Here is a 14,479-nt window from a genome sequence, read left to right on the forward strand (position 1 = left end):
GAACCATCCGCCATTGGAAACAGTTCCTCCATATTTTCTGCAGCAAAACCCTTCATAATTTTGAACACTTCTATTAAATCTCCCATTAACCCTCTCTGCTCCAAAGAGAATAATCTCAGCTTCTCTACTTTCTCCAAGTAACTGAAATCCCTCATCCCTGGAATTGTTCTAGCAAATCTGTTCTCTCCAAGGTCTGGACATCCTTCCTAAAGTACAGCACCCAGAATTGACACAATACTCTCACCGGGGCCTAGCCAGTGTAGTTGGCAGGAAAAAAGACAGAGGCGCAAGGGGAGAGCCAACTGTGCAACAGCCCCAACAAACAAATTTCTCTGCAGCACCTGTGGAAGAGCCTGTTACTCCAGAATTGGCCTTTATAGCCACTCCAGGCGCTGCTTCACAAACCACTGACCACCTCCAGGCGCGTATCCATTGTCTCTCGAGATAAGGAGGCCCAAAAGAAAGATCATAAATACAAATACATAAAGAAGTTATGAATAAGTGCTAAAAACCAGGCTTCTTTCCCCAGTGGAAGAGAAGGTTGAGTGAGGGTTCTAATAGAGGTTTCAAAATTACAATAGGATTGGGGAGAGTGGACAGTGAAAGATTACTTCCACTGGTTAGCAAATTGGTAGAGGAGGCATAGACTCAGGATTAATATAGGCTAAAATAAAAGCGTGAAGTTAGAAAAGTTTTACCACACAGGGTGCTATTAAAGCGTAGAATGCTTCAGCATAATGGCTATAGGTGTGAACTGGAGCTCATTAGATAGCATTCTTGCCTTGAGTCAGAAACTTGCGGATTTAAGACCCACTCCAGAGATTGCAGCACAAAATCTAGGCTAGCACATTAAACCGAGGTCCTGTTTGCTCTCTGAGGCGGACATAAAAGACGAGTAGTAAAGGATTTCTCCCAGTCTCCTGCCGACGTTAATCCCTCATTTATCTGGTCATTATCATGTTGCTGTTTAGTGGGATCTTGCTGTGTGCAAATTGACTTGCCCGTTTCCTACATTAAAACAGCGACCAGACTTCAAAAAGTACTTCAGTCATCTGAAAGATGCTTTGGGAAGCTGAGGTTGTGAAAGGTGCTGTATAAATGAAAGTCTTTCTTTTACTGAGGCATTGGCTCTCCCATCTAAATTGGGATGAGTATTGAAATCAAAGCTAAAAGGTCACAGGCAAAGAGCCAGGAAATGGGATTAGTGTAGATAGAACAAGTAGCTTGAATAGACTGAATATTTACATTAAATTCTGACGCGGAAAGATGTGACTACAAAATATAAGTGTGAAACTTTCAGGTTGTTACTGAGCTGCAAAGTTAATTTGAGGGGACATGACAGACAACCATTAGTGGGATAACATTTTGAAATAATAATATAAATGACATAGAATTTACAACACAAACAGGCCATTCTGCCAACTGGTCTCTGCCAGTGTTTATGCTCCACAGGAGTCTCCTCCCATATTAATTTAAGGCGAGTTCCATATTTCTCTCCAACTGTTAGTCTTTGACAAACACTGCTGGCAACTAAAGCATCTGTAACAAAGCTATCACCATGCATCCTCTAGTTTGGACAGACTAGTCCTTGGATGTCCAGTGCACTGTAATGGTTACTGAGTAACTGGTCTGAACAAATCTTTCTCTTAATCCAGTCTTTCCCTCTCTATTTCTCTTTCTGTACCTGATTTGACTAATTCACCCAATTTCCTTCTCTGTTTTCCTTCTGTTTCTTTCTCAATCCCTAAATTGCATTGGTTAAGGGGATAGACTGTTGGCCCCCTCATTCAGCAAGGGCCCAGATGCCCTGTTGTCCTTGCCACACCTTATCAGCTCACACTTCCTGCAACTTGCAGGGCAAAATATTTCAGCTGAAGGGCAAGGGACAAAGTCTAACTAATGGCACACATCACAAGATGTTCCACTCCAGTAAATCCTGGGCCACTTTACTTTTCTCCAATCTATTTCTCTCCCTCACTTCACCCCACACCACCCCATAGATCATTAACTTTTGTATTATTCACTAACTAGCCTGGCCTAGACTCACTCAGCTGAACTCAAATTCATGTCATGAGCAGCCTTGTGACTCCAACTCATGATCCTCAGTCAGTTGAGCAGCAAAGTTCCTAGAAATTAAATTAATTCCTAACATACCACTAGCTCAAATAATGGCAGAGAAAAATAACAAGGAATTTCAGCTTTTAGAAATCACCAAAACATGCATTCAAAGCAACATCTACTAATCTGAGTTACCTCTATATCCATGTGTGGTATATTGTTTAGGGGTGGGGAACAGATAGAATGTAAAACAGGCTGCCAATTTGCTAGTTCCCTTTTTGTGTAACTGCACAAGATGAATTTCACCCCCAGAGTGCCTACCGGGGCCCCTGATCAAGGATCTGACTGTGATCACTTAACTTCCACTCCTCTTCATAATCTCAAACTCACTGTTCCAGACACTGAATTGACTCATCAGTACCTGGATTACCACCCCTAGCACACGTGCTTGGATTACAAGTTTAGCACTGCAGCAAAGTAGTTTCTGCATCACCCTGACATTCATGTTACGGTGCAAATCTGAAGACAAGGCCTAATTCCGCTTTGGAGCCCCACGTTGAAAATTGCTTGGGTGACAATATGGTTGAGGAAGTCTCACAGTGCTTTTATTTGAAGCCACACATTTAACTCCAGTGCAGGGATCAATGGATTTAAAAAGGGTAAACTTTTAAATTCCTTAAGTTAATTTAATGTTTTGTCACACCTACAAAATCCAAAGAACTATTAAATGAACATATGAAATAAACCCAGAACAGACACTGTTCTTGCAAAACAAAATGGAATTAAGAAGTCAGGTGAGCTTTCCTTTCCTGCCAATAGAACTACAAGAACCCTGAGCTCATTTTCATGTCTGGACAAGGCTTGGTGAAGTAATTAAAATACAAACGACCTGGCTGGACACATTCCTGAGAAATCATTAAAATGCAAAAGACCCTGTGGTAATGGTCGCTTCTCTCCAACTCTTGGGTTAACAAATACTGTTGCAGGTGTTTTGACTCTGAAAAGCCCTACTTCATCAAGGTGAGATGAGGATGAATAACACCCAAACTCCACTGTCTAACAATGGCCTCACCATCAGAAACCATTTATGAGGACAATGGAAAGAGAAACTATGGTCACAAAACAGAAACTAGGTGTCTGATAAGGAGTTTTAATAAAAGTACATTCCGTGCAGACAAAGGCGATCCGTACTAGAGAATGGACCCTGCCTAAGATTACCAGTTTTGAACTAAATGTAGGCAGTAACTGGAGCTGGCCTTCAACTCCCTACCTGAGAAATCGTAACAGGACTTCGCCATTGACCTTTGGCTGGAATAGAACGTGAGCAGTCTGCAACAGCACATCCACCTTTCTGAACCTCCCAAGTCTTTCTTCAGTAAACAAGGGAAAAGATTACAGGCCTGTACCATTTTTAAGTCTTCACCCCAGGGAAAAGCAAATTTAACAGTGAACTCTTAACAAATCATCAGACCTAACATATGTTACCTTCATAATCTCTATCTTTTCTTGGGTGCGTGTGTATCTGTATGAGTGTGAGAGTGGGTGTTGTTGCGAATATTTCAGGTGTTGTATAATTAACATTTATCTTTCTTTTAAACTTACAAGAAAATCTGTTGTTTGTCTGTTCTTGACAATTAAAGCACTCGGGTTAAAAACACTTTTTTAAAAAAAACACACTGTCTTTGGTCAGCCAAGAGTTGAAAAAAGGGGAAACGCCCTTACACATCTCTCACCTGTCCGTAACAGTTTAGACTGTGTGCATGCTGCCACTCACACTCTCAAATACAAATTTTGACTTTGGGAGAGGAGCTGAGAGTAGGAATCTAACCATGCAGCCCAACAGCACTCTCTTTAGCAGTTAGTTCCAGTTAGCAATATATTTCCCAGCTGGAATCCACTGTGTAACTACAGGTCTGAGAGTGGGAGCTGCAGCATAAAGAGGAACTGACTCCAAGGTTCAAATCCTCAATCTGTGCCACACTTTTCATTTCATTATTTATTTTACTTTAGGCAGCCCCCAGGTACTGACAAATATCCTATTTTACGCCTGAAAAATACCCTTTTCAATCACTGGATTAAGCATTATATTTTGAACAAAGCAGTTTAATGAACAGTTAAATAAAGCAGGTCTCAGACTCTCCAATTCCCCTTCTTACACCAGAAAGCATCTTTGCTCTACAATCAAGTGTTTGGGTATCGCTAGAATTTAGTACACTTACTTGTGAAGAAGATGACCGCAGGTCAGGACGTGAGCCCCAATGCGAGAAGTATGGATGTCCTATGACAATCAGAACAAAACCAGCAAATCATTTAAACATAATAAAACCAAAAGGTAAATGTTAAATAGAAAGTAGGGTATTTTGGACTATAGAGCAAATTCAGCAGTTCCAGCAGAGACCCATACTCAAAAGGAACATAGATCAGAGAAGGTACATAACACAGTTACAGCCATAGGAGTATAAAGTACAGACTAGCTGGGCCAAATGGCCTGTTTCTGTGCTTTATATGCTATGTAACTTCCATCCTGCATTCCATTTGAGTGTGGCACTCCGCCAGAAGTGTGGGATCAATAAATTTACCTGTATATATTTAGACTCTAATTCCTTATCCAAAGCCTAATATGTAATACTGGCATATATTGGCTGAATTATCATGCAATTATCAAGATAAAGAATGATAGTACTGCACTACCCACCAAACATCCACTATAGTTACAGGTCCATGTGCTAGTCATGACTCTGGCCAACTACTCTGTAACTGTTGCAACTCATGCGCATTTACTTTATAAAGTATACCAGTTCTGTCAGAATTTATAAAATAACTAACTCTTTACCCATATGCCATTACAAGTTTACAAACTGCCAAATCCATCCAATGTAAAATGGATAATGTGAACTGTATTTCTAAGGCTTGCAGATCGTTTGCTCTTTGTCATTTCACAAGACAGTTCCAGAGCAAGGTAAATAGTCAAATGCATGTACCCAGCAACAAACTGAACACCGATTCCATATTCAACAAACAGTCTTGGTGGTATTGATCTTACCTCCATGCACACTGGACAATTCTGCCGGGAAACGTTTTCAACACACTGCAGAATGAGGAAACCCAGTGTCAACATTCAAACATCATTAACCACATAATCTTTTTTAAAATTAGAACCTATAGCAAGGACCAGCACAGAAAGGATAAACACATTGGAAAAAAATATACTGATCTAATTCTAACCATAACTGAAACTGGTATCTAAAAAATTAACATAACTTTGACAAAGCTCCAACTAGAAGTAACATACGTTAAATTTCTCTGGCACTCTTTGGGTGCAGTGGGCTTCTCACAGGGCAGTGGACATAGAACAGGAGAGAGAAATGTAAGAGAGGGGCGAGAACAGTGTGAAATCATAATAAAAGAGATAGATCATTCGAACATTTTTAGAGGCAGGAAAGTGGGTGAAAGAGAAATGTCAAGAGATGGAATTCCAGTGGGGTAAATGGCTGAAACAGCAACTGCTAACAGAGTTAAGGAAACTTGGAACAGGTACCAGACCGGTGTGGGAAGAATGGAGGGTATAATGCAAGGATTCACGGCTGGGGAAGATCCCAAGGATAGGGAGGAAGGGTCAGGACCATGGAGAGATGCAAAGGCGAGCATAAGAATCTGAGGCCTGGATATCAACAGGGGAGGAACTCTGGACAAGAAACTGAGAAGTTCGGGTCTCCCTGCTTGCTGAGGAGTTTATATGGGAAGGCAATATAATCAGAGAGAGTTAAATGATTGCCCTCTTTTTAACTGCCCACTCTGACTGGTTTGCATCAGGCTGGGAGTGTTAAACTCAGACCCATTGGCATTTGCACAATTTATAGTTCCATTTGCTCTCATCTTGATTTCCATTTAAACAAAAGCACAGCACCAGAATTGAGATATTACATTATTTACACTTAAAACTAGTACTTCAGCTGGCTTTTGCCTGCAGCTATAGGTTTGATTAAAAAAAAGAACTGGAGTACTTTCGATGAAATTTCTTATCCTAGCTTCAGTTTATGAAAACTCCTAGCCAATATCCTATCCTTCATTTAGATGAGCACTTGAAACACCATAGCATACATGGCTACGGGCCAAGTGCTGGAAAATGGGATTAGAATAGATAGGTGCTTGATGGCCGGCACGGACACGATGGGCCGAAGGGCCTATTTCTGTGCTGTATAACTCTATGACTCTCTAAATTTCATTTATCCTGCTGCCCACCTCCTGTCTCACTCTCATATCACTTCTGTCCCTACTGACCTACGTTGGCTCCTGGACTCTCAATGCCTCACCTTTAAAATTCTTACTCTTTTGTTTAAATCTCTTAATGGCTTCAACCTTTCCCTGTCGCTGCAACGACTCCAGCCTGGCAACAAACCCCCAACCTATGAATTCTCTCCATCATCGTTCTTTGGCCTCTTGTGCATTTCTCTTTTCCATTCATGTAACCATCGATAGCTGTGTCCTTAGCCACATAGAATCCCTCTCTTGTGAAATTCCCTCCCCAAGTTCCTCTGCATCTCCACCTCTCACTCCTCCTTATATTGCAAACCCACCTTTCTGACCCCGCTGTCAATCATCCATCCCAATCTTTATTTCCTTGGCTCAGAATCCTTTTATCCTCACACCTCTGTGAAGTGCCTCAGGGTATTATTCTTCTTCAATGGCGCTTGTTATATAAATGTAAATAGCTGTTGTTTTCATCCTCCCAGTTCACCAATCTCAGCTGGCCTCGACTTGCACTCTTGCACTATTTATAGCTCCTTTTGCTCTCATCTTGATTTCCGTCAAACAAAAGCACAGCAACAGAACTGAGATATTAAATTTACTTACGCTGAAAACCAGTACTTCAGCTGGCTTTTGTCTTCAGTGACAGGTTTGACTAAAAAAAAAAAAGAACTGGAGTACTTCTGATGAATTTCTTAACCTAGCTTCAGTTTACGAAAACTGATGTTAGGGTTTCAACGTTTCCTACTTCTGGGCTTGACGCCCATTTGCTAAGGTTGGTCTCCAGAGGTGAAGGTGGCTACAAATAACTGTAATAAAATCCTTTTGCTTCTTATAAGAAATGAGAAGGGTCATTTTTTTTTTAAGGGTTTTGATACAGTAAATGAGAAACTGTTTCCATTGGCACAACGGTCAGTAACCAGAGGACACAGATTTAAGGTGGTTGGCAAAGGAACCAGAGGGTAGATGAGAATTTTATTTATACAGTGAGTTGTTGTGATCCAGAATGCGCTGCCTGAAAGGGCAGTGGAAGCAGATTTAATAGTAACTTCCAGAAGGAAATTCGATATATTGTTGAAGGGAAAACATTTAGAGGGCTATGGGGAAGGAGCAGGGGAGTGGGATTCATAGGATAGCTCTATCATATGCTGTGATGATGACCAAGATTAAAGTCATTATTTTATGGATTTAATTGCGACAGCAGCTTTTTTTTCTGAAGGCATCATTAAGTAAGCCCATTTCTGTCATGTAGCCTAGTTACTTAATGCTGTGGTCATGCTGCATTAATGCTGTAACAACACTGATGCCTGGGAAGCAAAGTAGCATTTGAACCACAGCAATTCAGGTTACACCTGAAGCATGTTAAGTTTCATCGTAAAGTCAAGGTGTGCCTGATCACATACTAGTCTTGTTTCAAACTCAGGTCTACTAGCCAGGGGAGAGGTTGGAAGGCTGTGTGAGGGAGGTGGCTGAAGTGGATTGTCCATGAATTCAGTCACACACTGGTAGCAAAGCTCAAATAAGAGGATTTGAGCATAAATGCTGTATTAAATTGGTAGCATGACCATCAATTCTTTTGGAATCTACACTTTTACACTTCCTTCCAGACTCTGCCAACTATGAGAATCAAATGTGTTTTGAAGTGATCACTCCAGCATAACGGCTTCAAAGAATAATTGCCATAGTTCTTTCAGTATCAATGTACATTCTGCACAATACCAATCGTCATCCATACGTCAGCCTTGGCTCAGTGATCTCACCTGAGTCAACAGCTTGTATTTATATAGTGCCTTTAATGTAATAAAAATAATAAGGTGCTTCACAGAAGCATCACCAAGAAAAATTTACACTGAACCACATAAGGTGACATTATGCCGAAAACTTAGTCAAAGGTAAGTTTTAAGAAGCATCTTAAAAGGAGGTTAGAGGTGTGTAGGGAGGGAGGTCCAGAGATTAGGGCTCAGGCACCGGAAGGCACGGCTGCCAATGGTGAGGCAACGAAAATAAGGGAATGGCAAGAGGCCAGAATTGGAGGAACTCAGACATCTGGGAGTGTTGTAGGGGTAACAGTTCTAATGGACGAATTATAATCATGTGCTATGTATGTCAATTTGACAAAGAAGAATGCAGGTTATGGTTGTTACAGCTTGAATGACATTGCTGGCAGAGAAAGTAATGTTTAAATTCTGATACGGTATCTGGAATGCAAACATCCACCCTCAAAAAATTTAATCAACTCTTCAAAATAATGGTCAGCTAAAAGATAATTATTAATTCCTATTTAGAGGATAGTCTAGTAGGGCCTAAGTAAATTTTACACACGATGTCACACCCAGAGCTAATTATACAATCAGGTCATTTCAGTATTTATTTGGTTAAGCTTTTAACTAAGAAAGATTTGTAGTGTGTTTGAGTGCAGATAAGTTGCCATATTTGTTTTTAAGTGTAAAAAGTTACAGTGAGCAAACCTGTTGCCGGGATCTGCCCAGTGTTTCGCATAGAATTAACAGCACAGAAACAGGTCACGTAAGTCCCTACTTCATCTCATCCCATCAGTACGTTCTATTTTTTCTCCCTCGTGTACTTATCTAGCTTCCCTTTAAATGATCCATTTGATTGTCAGCTATTTAAAGCAATCTGAAATTTGCTTTCAATTAAATTATATCCTTTTCTTAAAATAATGATTTTTCTTTCTACTTTCGGCCTTTGACGTTTGTGCCTCTGCCGAATCCTCTGGGCAGGAATATGTGTGACCTGTGTTGCAAGCCACTGCTCAGCCATCAAAGCTGCTCAGCGAACGGCTGGCAAAATTAATCACTCTAACAGCACGATGATATATTCAGTCTTTTCCTCTCCACCCACCTCCAACAAGATAAAAGATCAACGGCAAGCAGTGAAGCCCTAATGTGCCAGTAAACAACAGGTCTAACTTACCTTGTGGTTCCCACGGAGATGAGTAGCTAGACATAGGTTACATTTCACACAGTGGAAGAAATTATCTTCTGGCCCAATCCTGTTAAGATTTTAAAAAAATATTTAAAAACACAGCATTAAGTGAATACAACAAAGTCTTGATTACTTTACTAGCATTGGTAACCACTCCTCCCTCAAAAAAACATTTGTCCCACTGCATTGATCATTTTTATAGAACTAGAACACAATGGAGCTGGAACTGTCAGTGTACTGAGAGATTAGTATACCTGCCTCGTCAGTACTGCAAATAAGACCAAATATAAGCCGAGTGAAAAATAAGCTTCACATTACTTCCCTCAAGTTCAGAAGAATTGAAGAAAAAGAAAATCCAGTTTAGCTTAGGATGTCCTGGGGAACCTTGAAGAGTCCTTTATATCCCTTTAAAAGGCCAGGTGATCCACTCCATCTTTCTTCTCTTTGGCCACCTTGTCTCTTCAGTGACAATGGGTAAGTGCCAAGAGGTGGTCAGTGATTTGTGAAGCAGTGCCTGGAGTGGCTATAAAGGCCAATTCTAGAGTGACAGACTCTTCCACAGGCGCTGCAGGTAAAATGGTTGTCGGGGCTGTTACACAGTTGACTCTCTCCTTACACTTCAGTCTCTTTTCCTGCCAACTGCTAAGTCTCTTTGACTCGCCTCTCTTTAGCCCCACCTTTACGGCTGCCTGCCAGCTCTGGCGATCGCTGGCAACTGACTCCCACGACTTGTGGTCAATGTCGCAGGACTTCATGTCGTGTTTGCAGACGCCTTTAAAGCGAAGATATGGACGGCTGGTGGGTCTGATACCAGTGATGAGCTCGCTGTACAATGCGTCCTTGGGGATCCTGCCATCTTCCATGTGGTTCACATGGCCAAGCCATCTCAAGCGCCACTGGCTCAGTAGGGTGTGTAATATGGGCATGTTGGCCGCCTCGAGGATGTCTGCGTTGGAGATACGATCCTGCCACCTGATGCCAAGGATTCTCCGGAGACAGCAAAGATGGAATGCGGTGAGATGTCGATCTTGACTGACATACGTTGTCCAGGCCTCGCTGCCACAGAGCAAGGTACTGAGGACGCAGGCTTGAAACACTCGGACTTTTGTGTTCCGTGTCAGTGCGCCATTTTCCCACACCCTCTTGGCCAGTCTGGACATAGCAGCAGACGCCTTTCCCATGCACTTGTTGATTTCTGCATCGAGAGACAGGTTGCTGGTGATAGTTGAGTCTAGGTAGGTGAACCCTTGTACCACTTCCAGAGCGCGGTCTCCGATATTGATGGATGGAGCATTTCTGACGTCCTGTCCCATGATGTTCGTTTTCTTGAGGCTGATGGTTAGGCCAAATTTGTTGCAGGCAGCCGCAATCCTGTCAATGAGTCTCTGCAGACACTCTTCTGCATGGGATGTTAATGCAGCATCGTCAGCTGATGAGGACTTTCCGTACTTTGGTCTTCGCTCTAAGACGGGCAAGGTTGAACATCTTGTCATCTGATCTTGTGTGGAGGAAAATTCCTTCTTCTGAAGACTTGAACGCATGTGAGAGCAGCAGGGAGAAGAAGATCCCAAACAGTGTAGGTGCGAGAACATAGTCCTGTTTCACGCCACTCAGGATAGGAAATGGGTCTGATAAGGCACCGCTATGCTGAATTGTGCCTTTCATATCGTCATGGAATGAGGTGAAATGGCGGGCAGCCATAAAGACAGGGCTAAAATGTGGCGAGTCGAAGAGACTTAGTAGTTGGCAGGAAAAAAGACAGAGGCGCAAGGGGAGTGCCAACTGTGCAACAGCCCCGACAAACAAATTTCTCTGCAGCACCTGTGGAAGAGCCTGTCACTCTAGAATTGGCCTTTATAGCCATCCCAGGCGCTGCTTCACAAACCACTGACCACCTCCAGGCGCGTATCCATTGTCTCTCGAGATAAGGAGGCCCAAAAGAAAAAGAAAGAACAGAAGGAATGAGGTGATGATACTTAGTAGCTTTGGTGGACATCTGATCTTTGCTAGTAGTCTGAAGAGACCACGTCTGCTGACTAGGTCAAAGGCTTTGGTGAACTCTATGAAGGCAATTTGGAGGGGCATCCGTTGTTCACGGCATTTCTCTTGTAGCTGGCGAAGGGAGAACAGCATGTCAACGGTGGATCTCTCTGCTCGAAAGCCGCACTGTGCCTCTGGGTAGACAAGCTCTGCCAGCTTCTGGAGTCTGTTTGAAATGACTCGAGCAAAGGCTTTCCCCACTATGCTGAGCAGGGAGATTCCACAGTAGTTGTTGCAGTCACCCTTGTTCTTATAGAGGGTGATGACATTGGCATCACGCATGTCCTGTGGTACTGCTCCCTCATCCCAGGACAGGCAAAGCAGGCGCAATGGCATTGGAAGGATGAATGAGAATGGACAGAGGCTGCTAGAGTTGTGTACCTATCACAACCTCTGCATCACCAACTCATTCTTTCAAACTAAACCCTTTCACTAGGTTTCATGGAGACACCAGCTGGACCTCATTGTCACAAGACGAGCCTCTATAAACAGTGTTCAAATCACACACAGCTTCCACAGTGCGGACTGCGACACCGACCACTCCTTGGTGTGCAGCAAAGTTAGACTCAAACCAAAGAAGCGACATCACTCTGAGCAGAAGAGCCGCCCGCGCATCAACACTAACAGAATTTCTTACCCACAGCTGTCACAAAAGTTTCTTAATTCACTTGAAAAAGCCCTTCAAAACACTCCTGCAGGAGATGCAGAGACCTAGTGAGAGCTTGTGGGCCAACCATCAAGAAGACCTCCCCCCTCAAGTCTAAATCAGGGGAAACAATCAATGACCAACGCAAGCAAATGGACTGCTGGGTGGAGCACTACCTAGAACTGTACTCCAGGGAAAATGAGGTCACTGATACCTCCCCTCTACCAGTCACAGATGAGCTGGACAAACAGCCAAAAAAATCGGAACTCAGTAATGCCATCGATTTTCTAGCCAGTGGAAAAACCCCTGGGAAGGACAGCATTACCCCTGAAATAATCAAGAGTGCCAAGCCTGCTATACTCTCAGCGCTCCATGAACTGCTTTGCCTGTGCTGGGATGAATGAGCAGTACCACAGGACATGCGTGATACCAATATCATCAACCTATATAAAAGACCATGTGATCCACTCCAGCATTGGTAAAACACAAGTATGTTGCACACCATAGATAGACTATGTTACATGACATGAAAAGAATGCACAATAATCCATTGTTAGCCAAAACACTACAATTTAAAAGGAAACTTTTATTTTACAGCTCATGTAGTATTCCTTCATTTTGCAATTTTGGAAAACTATTACATGAATTATAATTTTGCCAAATAGCGTTATTCACTTGACCATTTTATTCCTTTATCCATTTTAACGGCCGTGTCAAGTTTGGCAAAGAGCTAAAATGGAATGCAAACAGTACTGTAAAAATGGTCACGCAATTGTTATGGAAAATTTCAAGTGTATTGGTCATTTAATTCATTAAAACATACGCATTGCAGTACAGAATACATCCTTAAAAAAAGTGTCTACTGGTACAACTGCGTCAGCCAATCAGTTGGAGGCAGGTGGGACTTACAGCAAACAGTCTACTTAAAGAGTCTCTACGAACTACAGCAATTAGAACTCATGACCAGAACAGCAGCAAAGTCTCCTGATAAAATCAGGATTATTTCTCCAGCATACTGCAGTGAATGGTGGATAGTTACATAATACAAATTAGGTGCATGAATCAATACCAGGCATTTGCACCTCGGTGTGATAGATGGGGAAAATTACCCAATCATCTCCATTCTGGCTGGGACTTGTTGTGCCACGATGTGTAACTGGGAAAGTTAGTTCAAATAGTTTAATTAACTTGCACAAACATGTGTGAAGAAATAACCTACAAGTTGTGAACACTACGAGATGAACAGCTACTCTGTTGAATATTACTTGGATTGGATGTGATACAATATCCAGTTTATTCAAGAACAAGATGCTGGAAACAGATCGAGCAGAATCTGTGGAGAGAGAAAGAGAGTTAACAATTCAGGTCAATGGCCTCTTGTCAGAACCCAAAGTGTTAAACTCTGTTTCTCTTTCCACAGATGCTGCCTGGCCTACTGAGCTTTTCCAGCATTTGCAGTTTTTATTTCGGATTTCAGAGGAGTGGGACTAACTGAACAGCTCTATCAATGAGCTGGCACAGACACGATGGGCCAAATGGTAATTCTGTGCTGAACGATTTTCTACAATTTCTAGCATCCGCAGTGGTTTGCTTTAGCCTAAAAGGGAGATTTACTGTAATGAGAAACTATCTTTTGTAAAACATAACTTTGAACAGCATCCAAAAGTTAATTAAATGAGGATTTAATGGGAAACATTATTCAATGATCTTCTCTATCACAACGCACTTCACTACGTCAGTAGCTGACCTGCTGACACAATTAAATCAGCAAGTTTTAAGTCCATATCCAGTACTGCAGTCACTCACAAATAACTAACACCCTTTAGTTTCCTAAATTTGGAATGCAGGACACTACCTGGCTACTTCAGCATGATCCAAAATAGACAACAATGTTTGCAGAAAATACTGTAATCTGAAAATTACTTTTTGTAGCTCAACCGGAATGAACACTAACAGAAAACGGAGGATAAACACAAACTGGTTGGGCCAAACAAGCTGTTTTCAGGTTGTAATTTACAAAAACGTACATAGAATGTACACCACAGAAACAGGCCATTCAGACTAACTGGTCCATGCTGGTGTTTATGCTCCACGTGAGCTTCCTCCTACTCTTCTTCATCTCACCCCATCAACATATCCTTCTATTCCTTTCTCCCTCACGTGTTTATCCAGCTTCCCCTTAAACGCATCTATACTATTCACCTCAACCACTCCCTGTGGTAGTGAGTTCAACATTCTCACCACTCTCAGGGTAAGAAGTTTCTCCTGAATAGCCCACTAATTTATTGACTAACTTATATTTATTTATTGATCATTGAAACATTCTGGGGATGTGGCCGTCGCTGGCAAGTCCAGCATTTATTTTGCCAATCCCTAATTGCCCTCGAGAAGGTGGTGAGCTGCATTCTAGAACTGCTGCAGTCCTTGTGGATTATAGCTTTTCAGAGCAGTTTTTAATGCGGCTGAGTGGTTTGCTGAGCCAATTCAGAGGGCAGTTATGAATCAAACACATTGCTATGGGTCTGGAGTCACATGTAGGCC

General features: G+C 42.1%; 2 protein-coding genes across 5 annotated transcripts in view; one reads left to right on the forward strand and one right to left on the reverse strand.

Moving 5' to 3' along the window:
- LOC137372939 (filaggrin-2-like) overlaps positions 1-14,479 on the forward strand; it is a 104,961-nt gene that overhangs the window by 13,780 nt on the left and 76,702 nt on the right. The window lies entirely within an intron of this gene.
- The window catches only part of rchy1 (ring finger and CHY zinc finger domain containing 1), a 36,792-nt gene that overhangs the window by 8,200 nt on the left and 14,113 nt on the right, over positions 1-14,479 (reverse strand). For all 4 annotated transcript variants that reach the window (XM_068046826.1, XM_068046853.1, XM_068046845.1 and 1 more), the window contains exons 4-6: positions 9,241-9,319; positions 5,102-5,146; positions 4,278-4,336 (exon numbers count right to left, since the gene is read on the reverse strand). In XM_068046826.1, the coding sequence (XP_067902927.1) occupies positions 4,278-4,336; positions 5,102-5,146; positions 9,241-9,319 (183 nt within the window). The remainder of the gene's footprint in view (positions 1-4,277; positions 4,337-5,101; positions 5,147-9,240; positions 9,320-14,479) is intronic.

The sequence above is a fragment of the Heterodontus francisci genome, chromosome 1 (assembly GCF_036365525.1).
Source record: "Heterodontus francisci isolate sHetFra1 chromosome 1, sHetFra1.hap1, whole genome shotgun sequence".
Lineage (NCBI taxonomy): Eukaryota > Metazoa > Chordata > Chondrichthyes > Heterodontiformes > Heterodontidae > Heterodontus > Heterodontus francisci.